At 46.3% G+C, this 15996-nt stretch overlaps 1 protein-coding gene and 1 non-coding gene across 5 annotated transcripts in view; one reads left to right on the forward strand and one right to left on the reverse strand.

Annotated features, from left to right (window-relative positions):
• Positions 1-12507, forward strand: part of CSAD (cysteine sulfinic acid decarboxylase) — a 26610-nt gene extending 14103 nt beyond the window's left edge. For 3 of the 4 annotated variants that reach the window (XM_065934341.1, XM_065934339.1, XM_065934338.1), the window contains 14 exons: positions 2783-2919; positions 3209-3335; positions 3413-3503; positions 3826-3932; positions 4366-4481; positions 5161-5240; positions 5554-5608; positions 9005-9121; positions 9197-9261; positions 9549-9630; positions 10052-10251; positions 10385-10436; positions 10585-10674; positions 11747-12507. In XM_065934341.1, the coding sequence (XP_065790413.1) occupies positions 2794-2919; positions 3209-3335; positions 3413-3503; positions 3826-3932; positions 4366-4481; positions 5161-5240; positions 5554-5608; positions 9005-9121; positions 9197-9261; positions 9549-9630; positions 10052-10251; positions 10385-10436; positions 10585-10674; positions 11747-11920 (1482 nt within the window). In that variant the 5' untranslated portion in view covers positions 2783-2793 and the 3' untranslated portion in view covers positions 11921-12507. The remainder of the gene's footprint in view (positions 1-2782; positions 2920-3208; positions 3336-3412; positions 3504-3825; positions 3933-4365; positions 4482-5160; positions 5241-5553; positions 5609-9004; positions 9122-9196; positions 9262-9548; positions 9631-10051; positions 10252-10384; positions 10437-10584; positions 10675-11746) is intronic. The other variant, XM_065934340.1, reaches the window with a different exon arrangement.
• Positions 115-186, reverse strand: TRNAR-GCG (transfer RNA arginine (anticodon GCG)). The gene has a single exon. It is a non-coding gene; the product is annotated as a tRNA-Arg (tRNA).
• Positions 12508-15996: the final 3489 nt, after the last annotated feature.

Genomic DNA, 15996 nt, shown 5'->3' on the forward strand with positions numbered 1-15996 from the left:
CGGTAACGTAATGTCTTTGCTTTTTAATATGCTTTCTAGGTTTGTCATAACTTTTCTTCCAGTTCTCTAGGCAAGAATACTGGAATGGGTTGCCATTCCCTTCTCCAAGGGATATTCCCCACCCAGGAATCGAACCCGGGCCTCCTGCATCGCAGGCAGATTCTTTACCATCTGAGCCACCAGGGAAGCCCTAGTTTCAGATGTATGGTGAAGTGAATCTTATCCACATACATATATTCACTCTTTTTTTAAAAAATAGGATTCTTTTTCCCATATAGGCTATTAGAGAGTATGAATAGCGTTCTCTGTGCTTTTTCAGAAGGTTATCATTAGTTATCTATTTTATATATAGCAGCGTGTATATGGCAGTCCCAATCTCACAGTTTATCCCTCCCCTGCCCCATTTCCTCATCTTTAAATGTGGGTCATAAACTTACCCTCAATGCTTGTGAAGATTAGACTAATGCATGTTAAGTTCAGAGTGAGGCATGTGGTGAATACTTCTATGGTGCCTATTTTTACTAGCCTCTGCACCTAAAACGCCCCATAAGGGGAGCCAGAGTGAGTGCTGATGAAGGATCGAGTCTCTTTCTCAAGGCTGGCCTGCTCCTCTGGTTTCCCCAAACCCAATCTACTAGGGAGAAGTCTAAGCTGGTTCCTTGGGGTCCAGTGGCTTCTGACAATGGATTATGTCAGATCAGTCCACTTTGAGGTTGATCCCTCTTTTCCATGTTTTCTGGATCCTCTTGCCTCCTCATTTGGGGGGTTCCCTAGGCCTTGGTTTTGCCCCTCTCTCCCTGGCCATGTCTCTGAGCATTCTCTCCCCGGGGGGAATGGAGCCCATCATCAGGCTTTGGTTATACCCCAGCTCCCAAGGGTGCTTTTCATTCTCACGTCTCATCAGAGCGCTGCACCTGACTTCCTCCCAAATGAGTGTTTATAGCCCCAGTCCTCTTCACTTGGATGAGTATTTCCAAGAAATAACAATTTTGCTTTCCATCTAGCTTCCGCTTTGTGCATCACTGTTTTTTTTAGGGGCACTTTTCTTTTTCCTGGGGCTTCAAGCCCCAGGATCATCTTTGACCCTTCCCTCCCCTCCCATGTAGATTCTGTAAGTGTTGAATTGAGTGTAAACTGGCAAGTGGTTAAGCCTGCATGCTTCTCTCCCTGTCCTTTCCTACCCACACCTCCCTTGTTCACATGCGGGTCACCTCTTTCCTGGCTTACACCAATGGCCTGTTCATTCTTTCACATCCAGCTGCTACACGCTGGCCTTCTGAGTGCATCGTTTTCATCATGTTAACTTGCCACAAAATCTTTCAATGGCTTTCCATTTTCTGCAGATAAAATCTAGATTCCTGGCCTGACTGGCACTCAAGGCCCTCCATAATTCGTGCAGCCCTGCCCCTCTCGCCTTTCTCCCCATGATGTCCTTGCAAATCTTTCCAGTGGCCAGGTGCCTTCACTGACCTGAGAATCAGCCACACTCACCCCCAATGTCAGCTTGTGGCCTTCCTCCCCTGGCCCTGCATGCCTCCCTTCCTCCTTCAAGACACAGCCCCAGTTCTCCTGCAAATCTTCCCCTGTCTTCAGCCTTCATCCCTCTCCTCTCCTCCTGAGTGGGGATCAGCATCTAGCCAGTGCCTCCTTCCCCAGCACCCTGGTGTGAACACAGTTGGTGCTCACTTCAGACGGCCACTCCCTGTTTCTTGAGCGGCTCAGCCTGCAAGGCACAGGTCTCTACTTGTTTAGCGAACTGCTACCCTCAGTGTGCGCTACTTTCTTCCTGCTCTTCAAAGGAGTGGGCTTTAGAAATCAGGACAGTTCTGAGAAGACTCCAGGGGTTGGGACGAAAAAGATTGGCCTCTGAAAGTGAAAGTCGCTCAGTTGCATCTGACTCTTTGCAACCCCATGGACTATAGAGTCCATGGAATTCTCCAGGCTAAAATACTGGAGTGGGTAGGCGTTCCCTTCTCTAGGGGATCTTCCCAACCCAGGGATTGAACCCAGGTCTTCAGCACTGCAGGCAGATTCTTTACCAGTTGAGCCACCTCTGAGGGCCTGCCTAAACTATTTTACCTCCCTAGTCTTGCTCCAGGTCACTCCCCACCTCAGCCTCTAGGGTCAGCTGCTGCAGTTTCCTGCCTCTGCCCCACTCCCCACTCTTATCTCTTAGCCTAGCAGCCCTTTCTCTGATCCCCTCTCCAGGCCCCTTGGTTCTCGGTGGGAAGTTGGATGTTCTGCTGGTTCTCCTCTCTGCTCCTCTCCAGCCTGAAGTGGAGGTGGCACGTGTTTCTGCCTTATATCTGCTCTCCTCCTTTCATCCTATCAGCTAACAATTATTCAGGAAACTTATCTCAACCTGTTGGCCCTGTCCCAAATCTTTAGGGCAAGGGTCACGAGAGTGAGGTCACAGTCATGTGACTGCTGCCTATACCTTGCCCCCTCTGCTCCGCTGGTCCTAACACTCTAAAAAGCCAACTGTGTCCCCTGCTTCCAGTTTATCTGGACAGAGACCTGAGCAGAAAGGTAAGCTTCTCACCTTTGTCTTCGGTGAACGGAGGCCACTGGATTCTATCTGCTCAGCACTAACCTCCTTTTTCTTTCCCGCCCGTCTCTGCTGACTCTCTCCCTGGACACTCTCACTTGTCCTTATCTGTACAGTGAAGGCTGGGCCTTAGGCCCGTTCCAGAGTTGAGGAATGGGTTAGGTTAGGTCTCACTGGTTAGGTCTGGGTGGGGTCCACAGGCTGAGTAGGGAATAACTCCTGCTCTGCTCACAGATTTTCTCCTGATGGCTGAATCTCAACCTCTCCTCTCCCTTGATGGGGACCCTGTGGCTGCAGAAGCCTTGCTCCAGGATGTGTTTAGGATTGTGGTGGATGAGGTCATTCGAAAAGGGACCAATGCCTTTGAGAAGGTGGGTCTTTTCTCCCTCCTCCTCCTCCTCCTGTCCATCAGACCTGACTCAGAGCTTTCCTCCTCTGTCCAGGCTTCTCCCCAGAACCCATTACCGCCTCATTGTGTGCCTCAAGGATTGCATACTGGATCAGACTGTTTATTTACCCTTGTTCACGTGCTGCTTGGAAAACATTACAAACTGGTGTTGAGTGCCAGTTTGTGGTGTCTATTGTCTGTTGAGATGTGGTTTGGGCAACCAGTCAGTTGGGTGCCTCAGTGCCCCCGGAGTCTCCTGCTGCTCCTCCTAGGTCTGTGAGTGGAAGGAGCCCGAGGAGCTGAAGCAGCTGCTGGACTTGGAGCTGCGGCACGAGGGCGAGTCACAGGAGCAGATCCTGGAGCGCTGCCGGGCCGTGATCCGCTACAGCGTGAAGACCTGTACGTCTGGGGCTTGGGGGAGGTGTGTCTGGAATTTGTGCCCAGCTCCACTCTGAGCCTGTGTCCCCCTTCTCCAGGTCACCCTCGTTTCTTCAACCAGCTCTTCTCAGGGTTGGATCCCCATGCCCTGGCCGGGCGCATTGTCACCGAGAGCCTCAACACCAGCCAGTGAGCCATCCCAGGACCCCCGCCCTCCACCCCACAAAGGATTTGGGTTTGTGGGAGACAGGCCCCGGGAGCAGGAGAGGAGAATGGTGTCTGCCCCCCTCTCTTTTAGAGGAATCTCTGCTGGCAGAGTCTTTCCCCTCCTACCCTTTGGGTTCCCTTTCCCAAACTTTATCTTGCATCCCAGCTCCAGTGTTGTCTCATTCTTTCTTTCCTGGTTCTTTGTCACCAACTCAGTTCACTCCTCCTTTCACTCCCACTCTCCACCTCCTCTGAGAGTCCCTCCCAGGCTCTTTCCCTTTCTCATCATTCCCTCTCCTGGCAGGTACACATACGAAATTGCCCCTGTGTTTGTCCTCATGGAGGAGGAGGTGCTGAAGAAACTCCGGGCCCTGGTGGGCTGGAGCTCTGGGGACGGGGTCTTCTGCCCTGGTATGTGAAGAGGAGGGGGCCTTTTCAAGAGTTCCTCCTCCCCCACCATCCTCTTTCTCTGGGCTGGCCAGGAGGGGTGATTCTCCTTTGTTTCTTCTCCAACTGGGCTTGGGCCAAACCAGAGAGAAGCTGCCCACTCCCCTGTATCCTCGTGTTTGCCAAACAGTCCATGGGATTGGTGCCTGCTGTCCTGGCTGGGGGGTGGGGGTGGAGGGTGGATCCTTGATCGGCCCAGGGTGAGGAGCAGGGGTAATCAGGAGATCTGCAGATCCTGCCATTCTGGGTCACCAGCATGCCATTTGTCAAGTCCTCGGACCCCCTGGCCAGGTAGCCAGTCACTTGTGCTTCTGGGTGGAGAGTTCAGGAGAGCCAAGCTCCAGTTTTGACCCACTGCCACTCCCTCTTGCCACCACCCCTTCCTTCCCTGTGACAGGTGGCTCCATCTCCAACATGTATGCTGTGAACCTGGCCCGCTATCAGCGATACCCAGACTGCAAACAGAGGGGCCTCCGGGCACTGCCGCCCCTGGCCCTCTTCACATCGAAAGAGGTGGGAAGGGCACAGGCCTACCCTGGGCTCCCGATTCTAATTTCCAGCCAGCTGAGTCTGGGACCTGCGACTCAGCCTGCCCAGACCCTTCTCCTCCGAGGCTGGCCTCCCCCATAGGCGGATGTGCCTCCTTCCAACCAGAGGGGCTGTGTAAGGGCCCTTCTTCACCTGCCTGCTGTCTGGGGTAGCGGAGGGGCATCCAGTGCAGTGTACACAGTCCACACCCTTTCTCCTGAGAGTGTGGTCCGTGGACCAGTGGCATCACTATCACACTTCTTGTTTAGTCACTAAGTCATGTCCGACTCTTTGCAACCCTGTGGACTGTAGCCCTCAGGTTCCTGTGTCCGTGGGATTTTTCAGGCAAGCATACTGGAGTGGGTTGCCATTTCCTTCTCCAGGGGATCTTTCCCACGCAGGGATTGAACCCATGTCTCCTGCATTGCAGGCGTATTCTTTACCACTGAGCCACCAGGGAAGATCAGTATCACTTGGGAGCTTGTTAGAAATGCAGAATCTTTGGCCCCTGTGCAGACCTACTGAATATGAATCTGCATCTTTACCAGACACACTGGTGATTTGTAGGCATGTGAATGTTTGAGCAGCCCTGGTCTACAGGGCCTCAGTCATTTAACCAGTCTTTTTCTTCCCCACCCTCCCTGCCCTCTTCCTTCGCCCACAGTGTCATTATTCCATCAAGAAAGGAGCTGCTTTTCTGGGACTTGGCACCGACAGTGTCCGAATGGTCAAGGCAGATGAGAGGTGAAGATCCTTCTGTCTGCGTGGCTCAGACCCAGCCTGGCACAACATGTCTTCCCCTTGCTGGAGGCTCTGGCCTTGGGCCCACGCCGCGGCGGACTTCTCTCCCTGCTCGCTTCCCTCCGAGTTGCCTCTCCTATCTGCCAGTGCCTGCTAGAGTCTCCGCCCTGTCCCCTGAGATCTGTTTACCCCTCTTAGGGAAAAATCAACATTGTGGCCTCCCCATTGCTAACCACATGTTACCCTGCTCTTGAAAGTTCTGCCGCCTAGCCTAGAGAATCTATTACTTCTCTACCCACTCAGTTTTCTTTTCCAGAGGGAAAATGATCCCTGAGGATCTGGAGAGGCAGATCAGCTTGGCCAAGGCCGAGGTGGGTGAGTGAGAGGTGCCCGGGCAGTGGAGCCGGGCCCCTCTGTCCCTTCCTTGGAGGGGTCTTTGAGTGGCCCTGCTCAAGGCTCCCCTCGTCTCTCCCCCTGTACCCTGTGCCTGTCTTCCCTGGTGGGCTGAAGTGATCCCTCCCAAGTGAGTGTTCCCAGTCCTGCCGAGACCCACGAGCAGAATCAGACCCTGGGACAAGGGCAGAACTGAGTCGCTGAGTAGAGTCCCAGGGGGCACTGCAGGGAGGATGTTGGGGACCTAGAGGGTAGCGCAGAAGGTTTCTGTGAGTTGGGAGGGTCTGTACAGCGTGGACTTGGAATGATGGGAGATGTGGAGGCCCCTTCACCCGGGGGACGCAGAGATGCTGCAGCCGTCTTAGAGGACATTTCAGCACTGTCTGTACCATTTTTAAATACATCTATCCACTGACTCAGAGTCCTACTACTAGGATTAGCCTATAAATTTTCATTCCAACTGCTTAGAATTGTGTGCGCTGGGGCGAAGTATAAAATTAAAAAAAAATTTTAGTATTCATCAATAGATAAATTATGGTGTATCTGTGTCAGTTTCTTCCTTTGTAAAATGAGCATGATATAGAACTGATCACAGAGTTGTTATAAGGCTGAAATTAATGGTATGTAAAGCACTTGGAACATTGAAGCAGTATATACATATTAGCTGCCATTGTTGTTACAGTTATTGTTATAGCAGCATGTAGCCATTTAAAAGAATAAGATGAGAATATATGTATTAACATGAAAATGCCTCAACTATGTACTTAAGTATAAATTTTAAAAATATGTTTATATCACCACATGCAAATGGTTGCAGCACCATTTTTTTTTAACTTTTTATTTTATATTGGGGTATAGCCAGTTAACAATGTTGTGATAGTTTCAGGTGAATAGCAAAGGGATTTAGCCATACAGATACATGTATCCATTCTCCCCCAAACTTCTCTCCTGTTGGTGCTGCCACTTAGCATTGAGCAGAGTTCAGTTGGTCCTTGTTGGTTATCCATTTTAAATATAGCTGTGTGCACATGTCCATCCCAAACTCTCATCCTCCTTCCCCCATCCCTGGCAACCATAAGTTTGTTCTCTGTGAGTCTTTTTCTGTTTTGTAAGTTCATTTGTATCAGCTCTTTTTAGATTCCTCACATAAGGGATGTCATAGGGTATTTCTTCTTCTCTGTCTGACTTACTTACTTCAGTATGACAATCTCTGGGTCCGTCCATGTTGTTGCAAGTGGCATTATTTCATTCTTTTTAAAGGCTGAGTAATATTCCATTGTATATGTGTACCACATCTTCTTTATCCATTCCTCTGTCGATGGCCAGTTAGGTTGCTTCCATGTCTTGACTATTGTAAACAGTGTGCAGCAGTTTTTGAAAATGTCTGTTTTCCCCAGCGAATTGTCTTGGCATCCTTGTTAAAACCCAGTGAGTGTTTAAGTGTGAGGATTTATTTCTAGACTCTCAGTCTATTCCATTGATCTGCATGGCTATCCTATAGACCACACTGCCTTAATGTAGCTTTGTAGTACATTTTGAAATCAGCATTTGTGAGTCCTCCAACTTTGTTCTTTTTCAGGATGGTTTTGGCTTTCTAGGTCCCTTAAATTTCCACTTGAATTTTAGGCTCAGCTTGTCAATTTCTGCAAAGAAACCAGTTGGAATTTTGATAGGAATGTGTTCAATTTGTGGATCCATGAACATTGAATGTCTCTGTTTATTTAGGTCTTCTTTGATTTCTTTTCAACAGTGCTTTGTAGTTTTCACAGTATATGTTTTGCATTTCTTTTATTGAATTTATTCCTAAGTATTTTATTATTTTCAGTGTTCTTATAAATGAAATTTTCTTGTTTCCGTTTTTGATTTTTCGTTTCTAATATGTAAAAATACAACTGATTTTTGAATATTGATCTTGTACTCTGCAAATTTGCTGAACTCATTTATTAATTCTCAGTCTTTTCAAGGGGTTCCTTAGGATTTTCTAGATATAATATGTTATCTGTAAATACAGGTAATTTGCTTTTTTCCTTTTTAATATGGATACCTCTTATTTAAAAAAAAAAAACTTTTTTCTCTTTAATCACAAACTAGACAAGATCGGCATTAACAGTATTTTATTTAATTGGCCGTGTCGGATCTTTGTTGTGGTTCGAGGGTTCCTCTCTAGTTGTGGCACAGGAGCTGTAGAGCATGTGGGCTCAGTGGGTGCAGTAGTTACAGGACCCTGACTTCATTGCCTGTGGCATCTGGGATCTTAGTTCCTGGGCCAGGGAACCCGTGTCCCCTGCATGGAAGGCGGATTCTTAACCACTGGAACACCAGGAAAGTCCCTGGGTGCTTCTTTTTTTTTTTTTTTTTTTTTTACCTAATTGCCCTGCTAGAACCTCAGCACAGTATTGGATAGGAATGAGGAGAGTGAACATCCTTATCTTGTTCCTGGTCTTAGGGGGAAGGCTTTCAATCTTTCACCACTGAGATGATGTTAGCTGTGGGGTTTTGGTAGTTGCCCTTTATCAGGTTAAGAAGATTCCCTTCAAATTCTTTTTTTTTTTTTTTCTGAATGTTTTTATCATGAGAATTTTGTCAAATGTTTTTGTATGTCTACTGAGATGATCACTATACCACATTGAGATGTGGGGTTTTTTTGCTTTATTTTATTGAATGGATATATTATATTAATTGATTTTTGGATGTTAAACCAAACCTGCACTCTTGGGACAAATCCCACTTTGTCATGGTATATGATTCTTTTTCTATGTTGCTGATTTTGGCTTGCTGGTGTTTTGTAGATTTTTATGTTTTTATTTAGATGAGATATATTCTATATTTTTCTTGTGATATTTTGTCGGTTTTGGTATCAGGGTAAAACTCATTTCATAGGATGAATTCAGAAGTGTTCCCTCCTCTTCTGTTTTTTTTGTGAGTTAATGAAGAGCTGGTGTCAGTTCTTCCATAAATGTTTTGTAGAACTAACCCATCAGTGAAGCCATCTGGGCCTGCACTTTTCTTTGTAGTAGTTTTTTGAATACGAATTCAATTTCCTCATAAATTTTATACTGTTAGAAGATTTAAAATAGTATTTTGATCTTCCAGTAAGGCATTCAACTTTTTTGAAAGAGTGTAAGCTGAGGAGATAGACTATCAGATAGACCTAGGTTTGAATTCCATCTCTGGAGTTTCAGTTCAGGGGCAAGTTTCTTAACACCTCTGAACCCTAGTGTCCTCACTTGCAAATTAAAAGGGGCAGTAACACATAGTAAGGTTGCCGGGGCCCAGGTAAGGCCTGTGAAGAGTTCACAGAGCTCAGTACCAGGCTCTGGATAGCTCTCCAGATGAGTCCTCAGCCTTGGTCTCCCTCTTCATTTTTGCCACAGGGTGCTGTGCCATTCCTGGTCAGTGCCACCTCTGGTACTACCGTGTTGGGGGCCTTTGACCCCCTGGATGCGATCGCGGATGTGTGCCAGCATCACGGGCTATGGCTGCACGTGGATGTGAGTTGGGACGGGCCTGAGAATGGGCTGGGCTGAGCCAAGGCCAAGGCCCATGTTGTTCCTTCTGCTCCACAGGCTGCCTGGGGTGGGAGCGTCCTGCTGTCACAGACACACAGACATCTCCTGGCTGGGATCCAGAGGTGCATATGGCCCCCTTCACCCTGACTCTCACCCTTCAAATCCTTGATCCAGAGAACACTCTTGGACCGGGGAGCTCAGATGGGAATAGGGGAAGGAGGCTGGTGGGAGGGAAGTGGGAGAGATGATTGATTGGGGCTGGGAAGTTAGATGTCAGATTTGGGAATTCTCCTCTGGGCTGAGGTGAGACCAAAGCCCCTTTTACTGGAGATCTGGAAAAGGTGGGGGGGCTCTAGTTGGGCAGCTCAACTGGGAGCTGGCTGACCCTGCTTTGCTCTGTCCACCCCAGGGCTGACTCCGTGGCCTGGAATCCCCACAAGCTCCTCTCCGCAGGCCTGCAGTGCTCAGCTCTTCTTCTCCGGGACACCTCGGTGGGTCTGCCCCCGCCCTGCTCTGGCCCCCCTCCCACCCTGGACCTCTGTTTTCTCTTGTGTCTCACCTGAGGGGAGCTCCAGGCCTTACCATGTTCTCCTTACCATCCCATCTGAAGCTGAATATCTCTGACCACCCTAATCCCCGGTAATGGGCTCTTTCACTCCCCCTGTCTTCAGGCAAAGGAAAAACTTCCCAACATAAGTTGTTATCAGAGGGATCCTGGGTCATTTGGGAAGAACTCTTAAGTGTTGGAAGAAAACCCAGAGAAAGGGTTTCAGTCAGCCGGCAGCCATCCCATTAGTGCTGCCTGGTTCCAGGGAAAGAAACACGTGGACTGAGCTAAGAAATCAGCCAGTGCAGCCCTGGAGGGAATCTCAGTGGGGTGGTGAGTCTGACTGTCCCCCCAACCCTCCGCAGAACCTGCTCAAGCGCTGTCACGGGTCCCAGGCCAGCTACCTCTTCCAGCAGGACAAGTTCTACGACGTGGCTCTGGACACCGGAGACAAGGTGGTGCAGTGTGGCCGCCGCGTGGACTGTCTGAAGCTGTGGCTCATGTGGAAGGCACAGGGCGGGCAGGGGCTGGAGCGCCGTGTGGACCAGGCCTTTGCCCTTGCCGGGTAGGAGTGGGGGCTACAGCCCCGCACCCCTTTCCTGCTCTCAGTGTTCTCTTGGTTCACTCTCTGGGTCGCTTCTGTTTCTGTATCTCTGCCTTTCCTCCTCCACCCGTGATTTCTCACTCTCTGATCACAGGTACCTGGTGGAGGAGCTGAAGAAGCGGGAGGGATTTGAATTGGTCATGGAGGTATGACCCACCTGTGCTCTTCTGCGTCCTCCGGCCCCCTGCCCCCAGCCTGTGTCTCACGCAAAATCCTGATGGGAGAAGAGGGGCGGTGAGAGGGGAGCGGTCCCTCTTCCTCTGCTGACACCTTCCCCCTGTTTATTCCTCCCAGCCTGAATTTGTCAATGTGTGTTTCTGGTTCGTGCCCCCCAGTCTGCGGGGGAAGAAGGAGAGTCCAGATTACAGTGAAAGGCTGTCTAAGGTAGGCTTTCTCCCGGCTCTGGTTAACCAGCTGGTGCGTTTCCGCCCCCTGCTGGCTGTGAGCGGCATGGCAGCTACCTTTGCTACTCTCGCTCTGATGTGGGGACAGTGAATCATAAGGTGACACCCGCTTGTCCCCATTTCTGTGAGCCTGGGGGATGGAGAATAAGGTATGCTTCTATAAAGTAAGAAGAAGACAGAGAGGGACATTACAGAAGTCATCAGTGTGCAGTACATAGATTGGCTGTGTGGGGCGTTCTGGGAGCTGAGAGGGGCAGAAAGGTCTCAGAAGTTTTACTCACTGATGCTGGGAACAGAACAACCCTATCAGGCCAGGATATATGTCCTGGCCCCTAAGGTTAGATCAGTACTAGGGGCGGCAGATGATCCAAAAGGACAAGAATATTCTCACCCTTAAAAGTGAAGTCGCTCAGGCGTGTCTGACTCTCCACGACCCTGTGAACTGTAGCCCTGCAGGCTCCTCCGTCCACGGGATTTTCCAGGCAAGAATACTGGAGTGGGTTGGCATTTTCTTCTCCAGGGGATCTTCCTGACCCAGGGATCAAACTCAGGCCTCCCGCATTGCGGGCAGACTCTTTACCATCTGAGCCCACCAGGGAATCTCACCCTTAAGGAGTCATTCATTTAGAAAACAAGCATTACCTATTTGAAACCAGTGTGTTCAAGGCAATCTTGGAAATTATATATTAGATCACAGGGTACAGATAAAAAATGTTACAGGAATTCAGAGAGGGGAGAAGGTGTCAAGGATGACGAAGGCTTGAAGTTAGACTGAAAAAGTGGTTGTTGAGATTCAGTGAAAAGTCAGGATTTAGCAGAAAATGGCCCGTGTGACAACTTGGAGAATGGTGAGATGGAGGAGAATGCAGGAGGTAGAGAAGGTCCAGTGGGCCAGGTATGGTGGCAAAGGTAAACTGGGGCCATGGTCAGAATCCAAGCAGTGAGTTGCTGTCTCTGGAAGGCAGCTAGGTAGAGAGAGATGCAAGTCGGGGAACCCATCCCTTCCCCTGACCCCGGGCTGCAGCTATAGGGTCCCTCCACTCCTCCTGTAGGTAGCCCCAATCCTCAAGGAGCGCATGGTGAGGAAGGGTTCCATGATGATTGGCTACCAGCCCCATGGTACCCTGAGCAACTTCTTCCGCATGGTCGTGGCCAACCCTGCGCTGACACGGGCTGATATGGACTTCCTGCTGAACGAGCTGGAATGGCTGGGCCAGGATCTCTGAGTCGTTCCATCTTGCTGCCTGGATCCCTCTCCCAACCCTCACCATCTCCCTGTATCTCCTCCTTATGTTCTCAAGAAGAAACTCTCTAGGAAACAAAGCTGTCTTCATTTTTATGTGCTTTGACCCACTAGCTCTCCTGTGAATTTTGGGCTGGCCAAAAAGTTGGTTCTGGTTTTTCCTCATAACATCTTATGGAAAAACCCAAATGAACTTTTTGGCCAACCCAATATTTGATATTAAGAGACTGTTTAAATAAATGGTAGGATATCTGTATGGTAGAATATTACTCTGCCATTTAAATTGTGTTTACAAAGAGGACTTTTATAGATAGGAGAAAAATAATTTTAATACAATGTTATGTTGAGAAAGCTGGATATGACTGTATATATGGTAATATCTGACCTGTATTCAAAAGACTGATGAGATGGAATATGCCAAAATATTAATAGTTTTACCTGGGATGGGGTTATAAGCAGTTTGAAAATGAACTTCTTTATGGTTTTTGTGCTTCCCCCCCCTTTTATGATATAATGAATATATATTACTTTTATAATAGGAAAATAATAAAAGTTAAATTTTCAGCCATATTATTTAGGCATATTGTAAAGTTTGTTACCTTTCAACAAAATAGTGGGGAATGCAAATTCATTAAAAATGTATAATAGAGGCTAAAAAAAGGGGGAAAATTTCCCAGAAATCTTGAATGGGAGGAGAAAGACCAAAAGTGGAGTTGCTCTGAAGTTAATTGTACTTTAATGACACTGAAAACAAAATGGGCACTGATTGTATCTTGAGACCAGAACCTTGTCCACTAATCACTCTTGAAAAAAATCTTCACATATACCAAAAAGGTAAGAATCTTCCTTTTCTAATTTAAACGACAGAAACCAGGTTGGGGGAAAAAAAAAAACCCAGCCACAAAACCAGCCACTGTTATGTCTTCTATTATTGCTATTTTCTTACATAAAAACATCCACTTAACACTTAAAATCCTAGGCTGGCGTTGCTTCTCAGTCACTTTTTTGGAAAGCATCATTTAGCTACATAAGTTATTCAGGACAAGTGGCAAGTCTTCCAGAACTTTCTGTTATTTCCAATTCCTAAAAATACCGTTTATGAAAACAATAACGTGGTCATGTGAAAGTCATCCAAAATTATTTGAAAAGGCAAATACAGACTGTGCAAACCATAGTAAAAGAACATCCAAATCTCAAACCCAATTCACTTGACCATTTTGGGGGAAAAAAGATTTTCTATTCATAAATTACTAATAATTTCCCTATAAACCTGTTATTTTTATTATAAATGATATCTGATTTCTTCCAAATAATAAATTTGTTTTAAGAGTACTAGTAATCTGAGCTCCAAGCCCTCATCTTTAAGAGTTATTTATCTGAAAAATGTCTTAAACGTTGTAAAAGCAAACTAAAAAAATCCCTGTTTTTCAACTCAAAGCAAAACCAGAAAGCAAAAAAAAAAAAAAATCTTCAAATTTCTTGACTTACCTCCATCAGCAAAGTATTTTTTAAGGCTAGAAAGACAGGACATAAAATCAGTCACATATTTTTCTCCAGCTTTATGAAACTGATTCTTATTTCCTCCATTCCCAAAATTCAACCTCAAAAATCTCTGGATACAATATGGTAACTTGTTTCTTTCTTCTTCTCCCATCCACAGTTACTGAACTCCCGCTGTGTTGTAATTCCTTTCCTTGCCTTCCAAGAGCCCTCCTAAGATTGAAGCAGTCATTCCTCAACTGAGGCCTGTCCCTGCTCCAGGGCCTTTGCACTGCTGTCCCCTTTGGCCTCAGTGTTCACCTGTCTACATGGTTCTCGCTCCCTGATTGCCTTTAGATTTTTGTTCAGATGTTATATCCTTAGTGAAGCCTTCCTTGAATTCTTGATTTGAAATTACATTTTCACCCTCTTTTCTTTTATCTGCCCTGTTTTTCTCCATAGCATGTATAAGCATCTGGCATACACTAATTAATTAATTAACTCATTTGCTTACTTCCCCTGACCCAGCAACACCTCTGTCCCCGTGGGTCTCACCCAACTGGAATGTCAGCTCTGGGAGCAGAGATTTTGTGTCACTGCCTCCCAGACTGGAGTCTGGTACTTCCTAGGTGGGTAATGTTGAGTGAGTGTTTAATGAACTCCAGGTACTAGTTGACTTGCTCTCAGTCACATAACTTTTTTTTTTTAATTTATTTGACTGTGTGGGGTATTAGTTGTGGCATGTGGGATCTAGTTCCCTCGCCAGGGATTGAACCCAGGCTCCCTACATTGGGAGCTTGTACCTTACCTACTGGACCACCAGAGAAGTCCCCAGCCACATAACTTTTAAGTGGTGGGTCAAAGATAAATTCAGACCATCTTCCTCTAGCTCTGAACTGTGGGTCTAGTCTGCTTCCGATGACAGGTTTATGTAATTCATAGGTGTATGCATGTCAGGGCTGTTTTATTAACCCTGTGCCATGGTTCTACTGCTTGTGAGAAAGGATGAAGGCATACACAGGTTTGGCCCCTCACCTGGGCCTTGGCCTCAAGAAATCATTTCTATCAAATAGGAAATAAGCTTTTTGGGAACACCTGGGTGAATCATAATATTGGAATGGGTATTTTTTTGTTTTTGTTTAAAGGGGCCAAGTATTAAAGAGGCTAGCCTCGCCATGGCTCGGGAAGGAAGATATTGACTTTATAGGGTGGCAGGCCAAGATCTGGGGAACTAAAAGCTGGGTGGGGCACATTGGATGTGGCAGCTCTTGAGACTGGGGTGAGAGTCTTTTTAGGAGAGTGGATGAAAGGGAACAGACTATAGTAAAGTTAGTATTTGGATACTTGGAACTGTTCTAATGCATCCTAGGTGCTCAGTTGGCTATTTCTCTTCTGTTTATATACTTTTAAAAAATCTTTTTATTTTGAAATAATTTGAAACTTCAAGTACTTCAGTATACTCTTTACCTGAATGTATAATTTTCACAAATTTTCTTTATCATTATATATGTACTATAACCTATCTTTTTCAGAACCATTGGGGAGTCATAAACAATACGACTCTTTCTCTCTTAATATTATAGTGTGTATTTCCCAAGAACATTATCTTAGCCATGATATAATGATCAAATTCAGGAAATTTAACATGACACTATACTTTCGTCTGAAGTCTATATTCTGAAGTTGTGGATTGTCCCAACAATGCATTTTTTTCCCCCTCCAGTATGAGACTCTAGTCCCAGATCATGTATTACATTTTGTTGTCATGTCTTTTTGTCTCCTTTATTCTAAGATAATTCCAAGACTTCCCTGGTGGTCCAGTAGTTAAGACTCTGAGCTTCTAACAGAGGAGTTTGATTCCTGGCAGGAGAACTAAGATCCCACATGCTGTGTGGCATGGCCAAAGACTGACTGAATTAATTAATTAAAATAGTTCCTCAGCCTTTCTTTGTCATTAGCTTTGACATTTTATCAAAATACAGGCCAGTTGTATTATAGAATGTTCATGAACTTGTTTTTTCCTGCTGCTTCCTCATAGCTGAATTCAGGTTATGCATTCTAAGCTGTAATGTGATTTGCCAAGTGTGTCCTTTCAGAGAAGCACATCACAAGGTCTATAATGTCCATCTGCTCCTTATTGGTGATATAGTTTTCATCAAGGTGAAAAGTGGTCAAGGTATCTTTGACAAAGGAGGCAAGGATATACAATGGAAAAAAGACAATCTCTTTAACAAGTGGTGCTGGGAAAACTGGTCAACCACTTGTAAAAGAATGAAACTAGAACACTTTCTAACACCATACACAAAAATAAACTCAAAATGGATTAAAGATCTAAATGTAAGACCAGAAACTATAAAACTCCTAGAGGAGAACATAGGCAAAACACTCTCTGACATAAATCACAGCAAGATCTTCTATGACCCACCTCCCAGAATATTGGAAATAAAAGCAAAAATAAACAAATGGGACCTAATGAAACTTAAAAGCTTTTGCACAACAAAGGAAACTATAAGTAAGGTGAAAAGACAGCCCTCAGATTGGGAGAAAATAATAGCAAATGAAGAAACAGACAAAGGATTA

The sequence above is a fragment of the Muntiacus reevesi genome, chromosome 4, assembly GCF_963930625.1.
Source record: "Muntiacus reevesi chromosome 4, mMunRee1.1, whole genome shotgun sequence".
Taxonomy (NCBI): domain Eukaryota; kingdom Metazoa; phylum Chordata; class Mammalia; order Artiodactyla; family Cervidae; genus Muntiacus; species Muntiacus reevesi.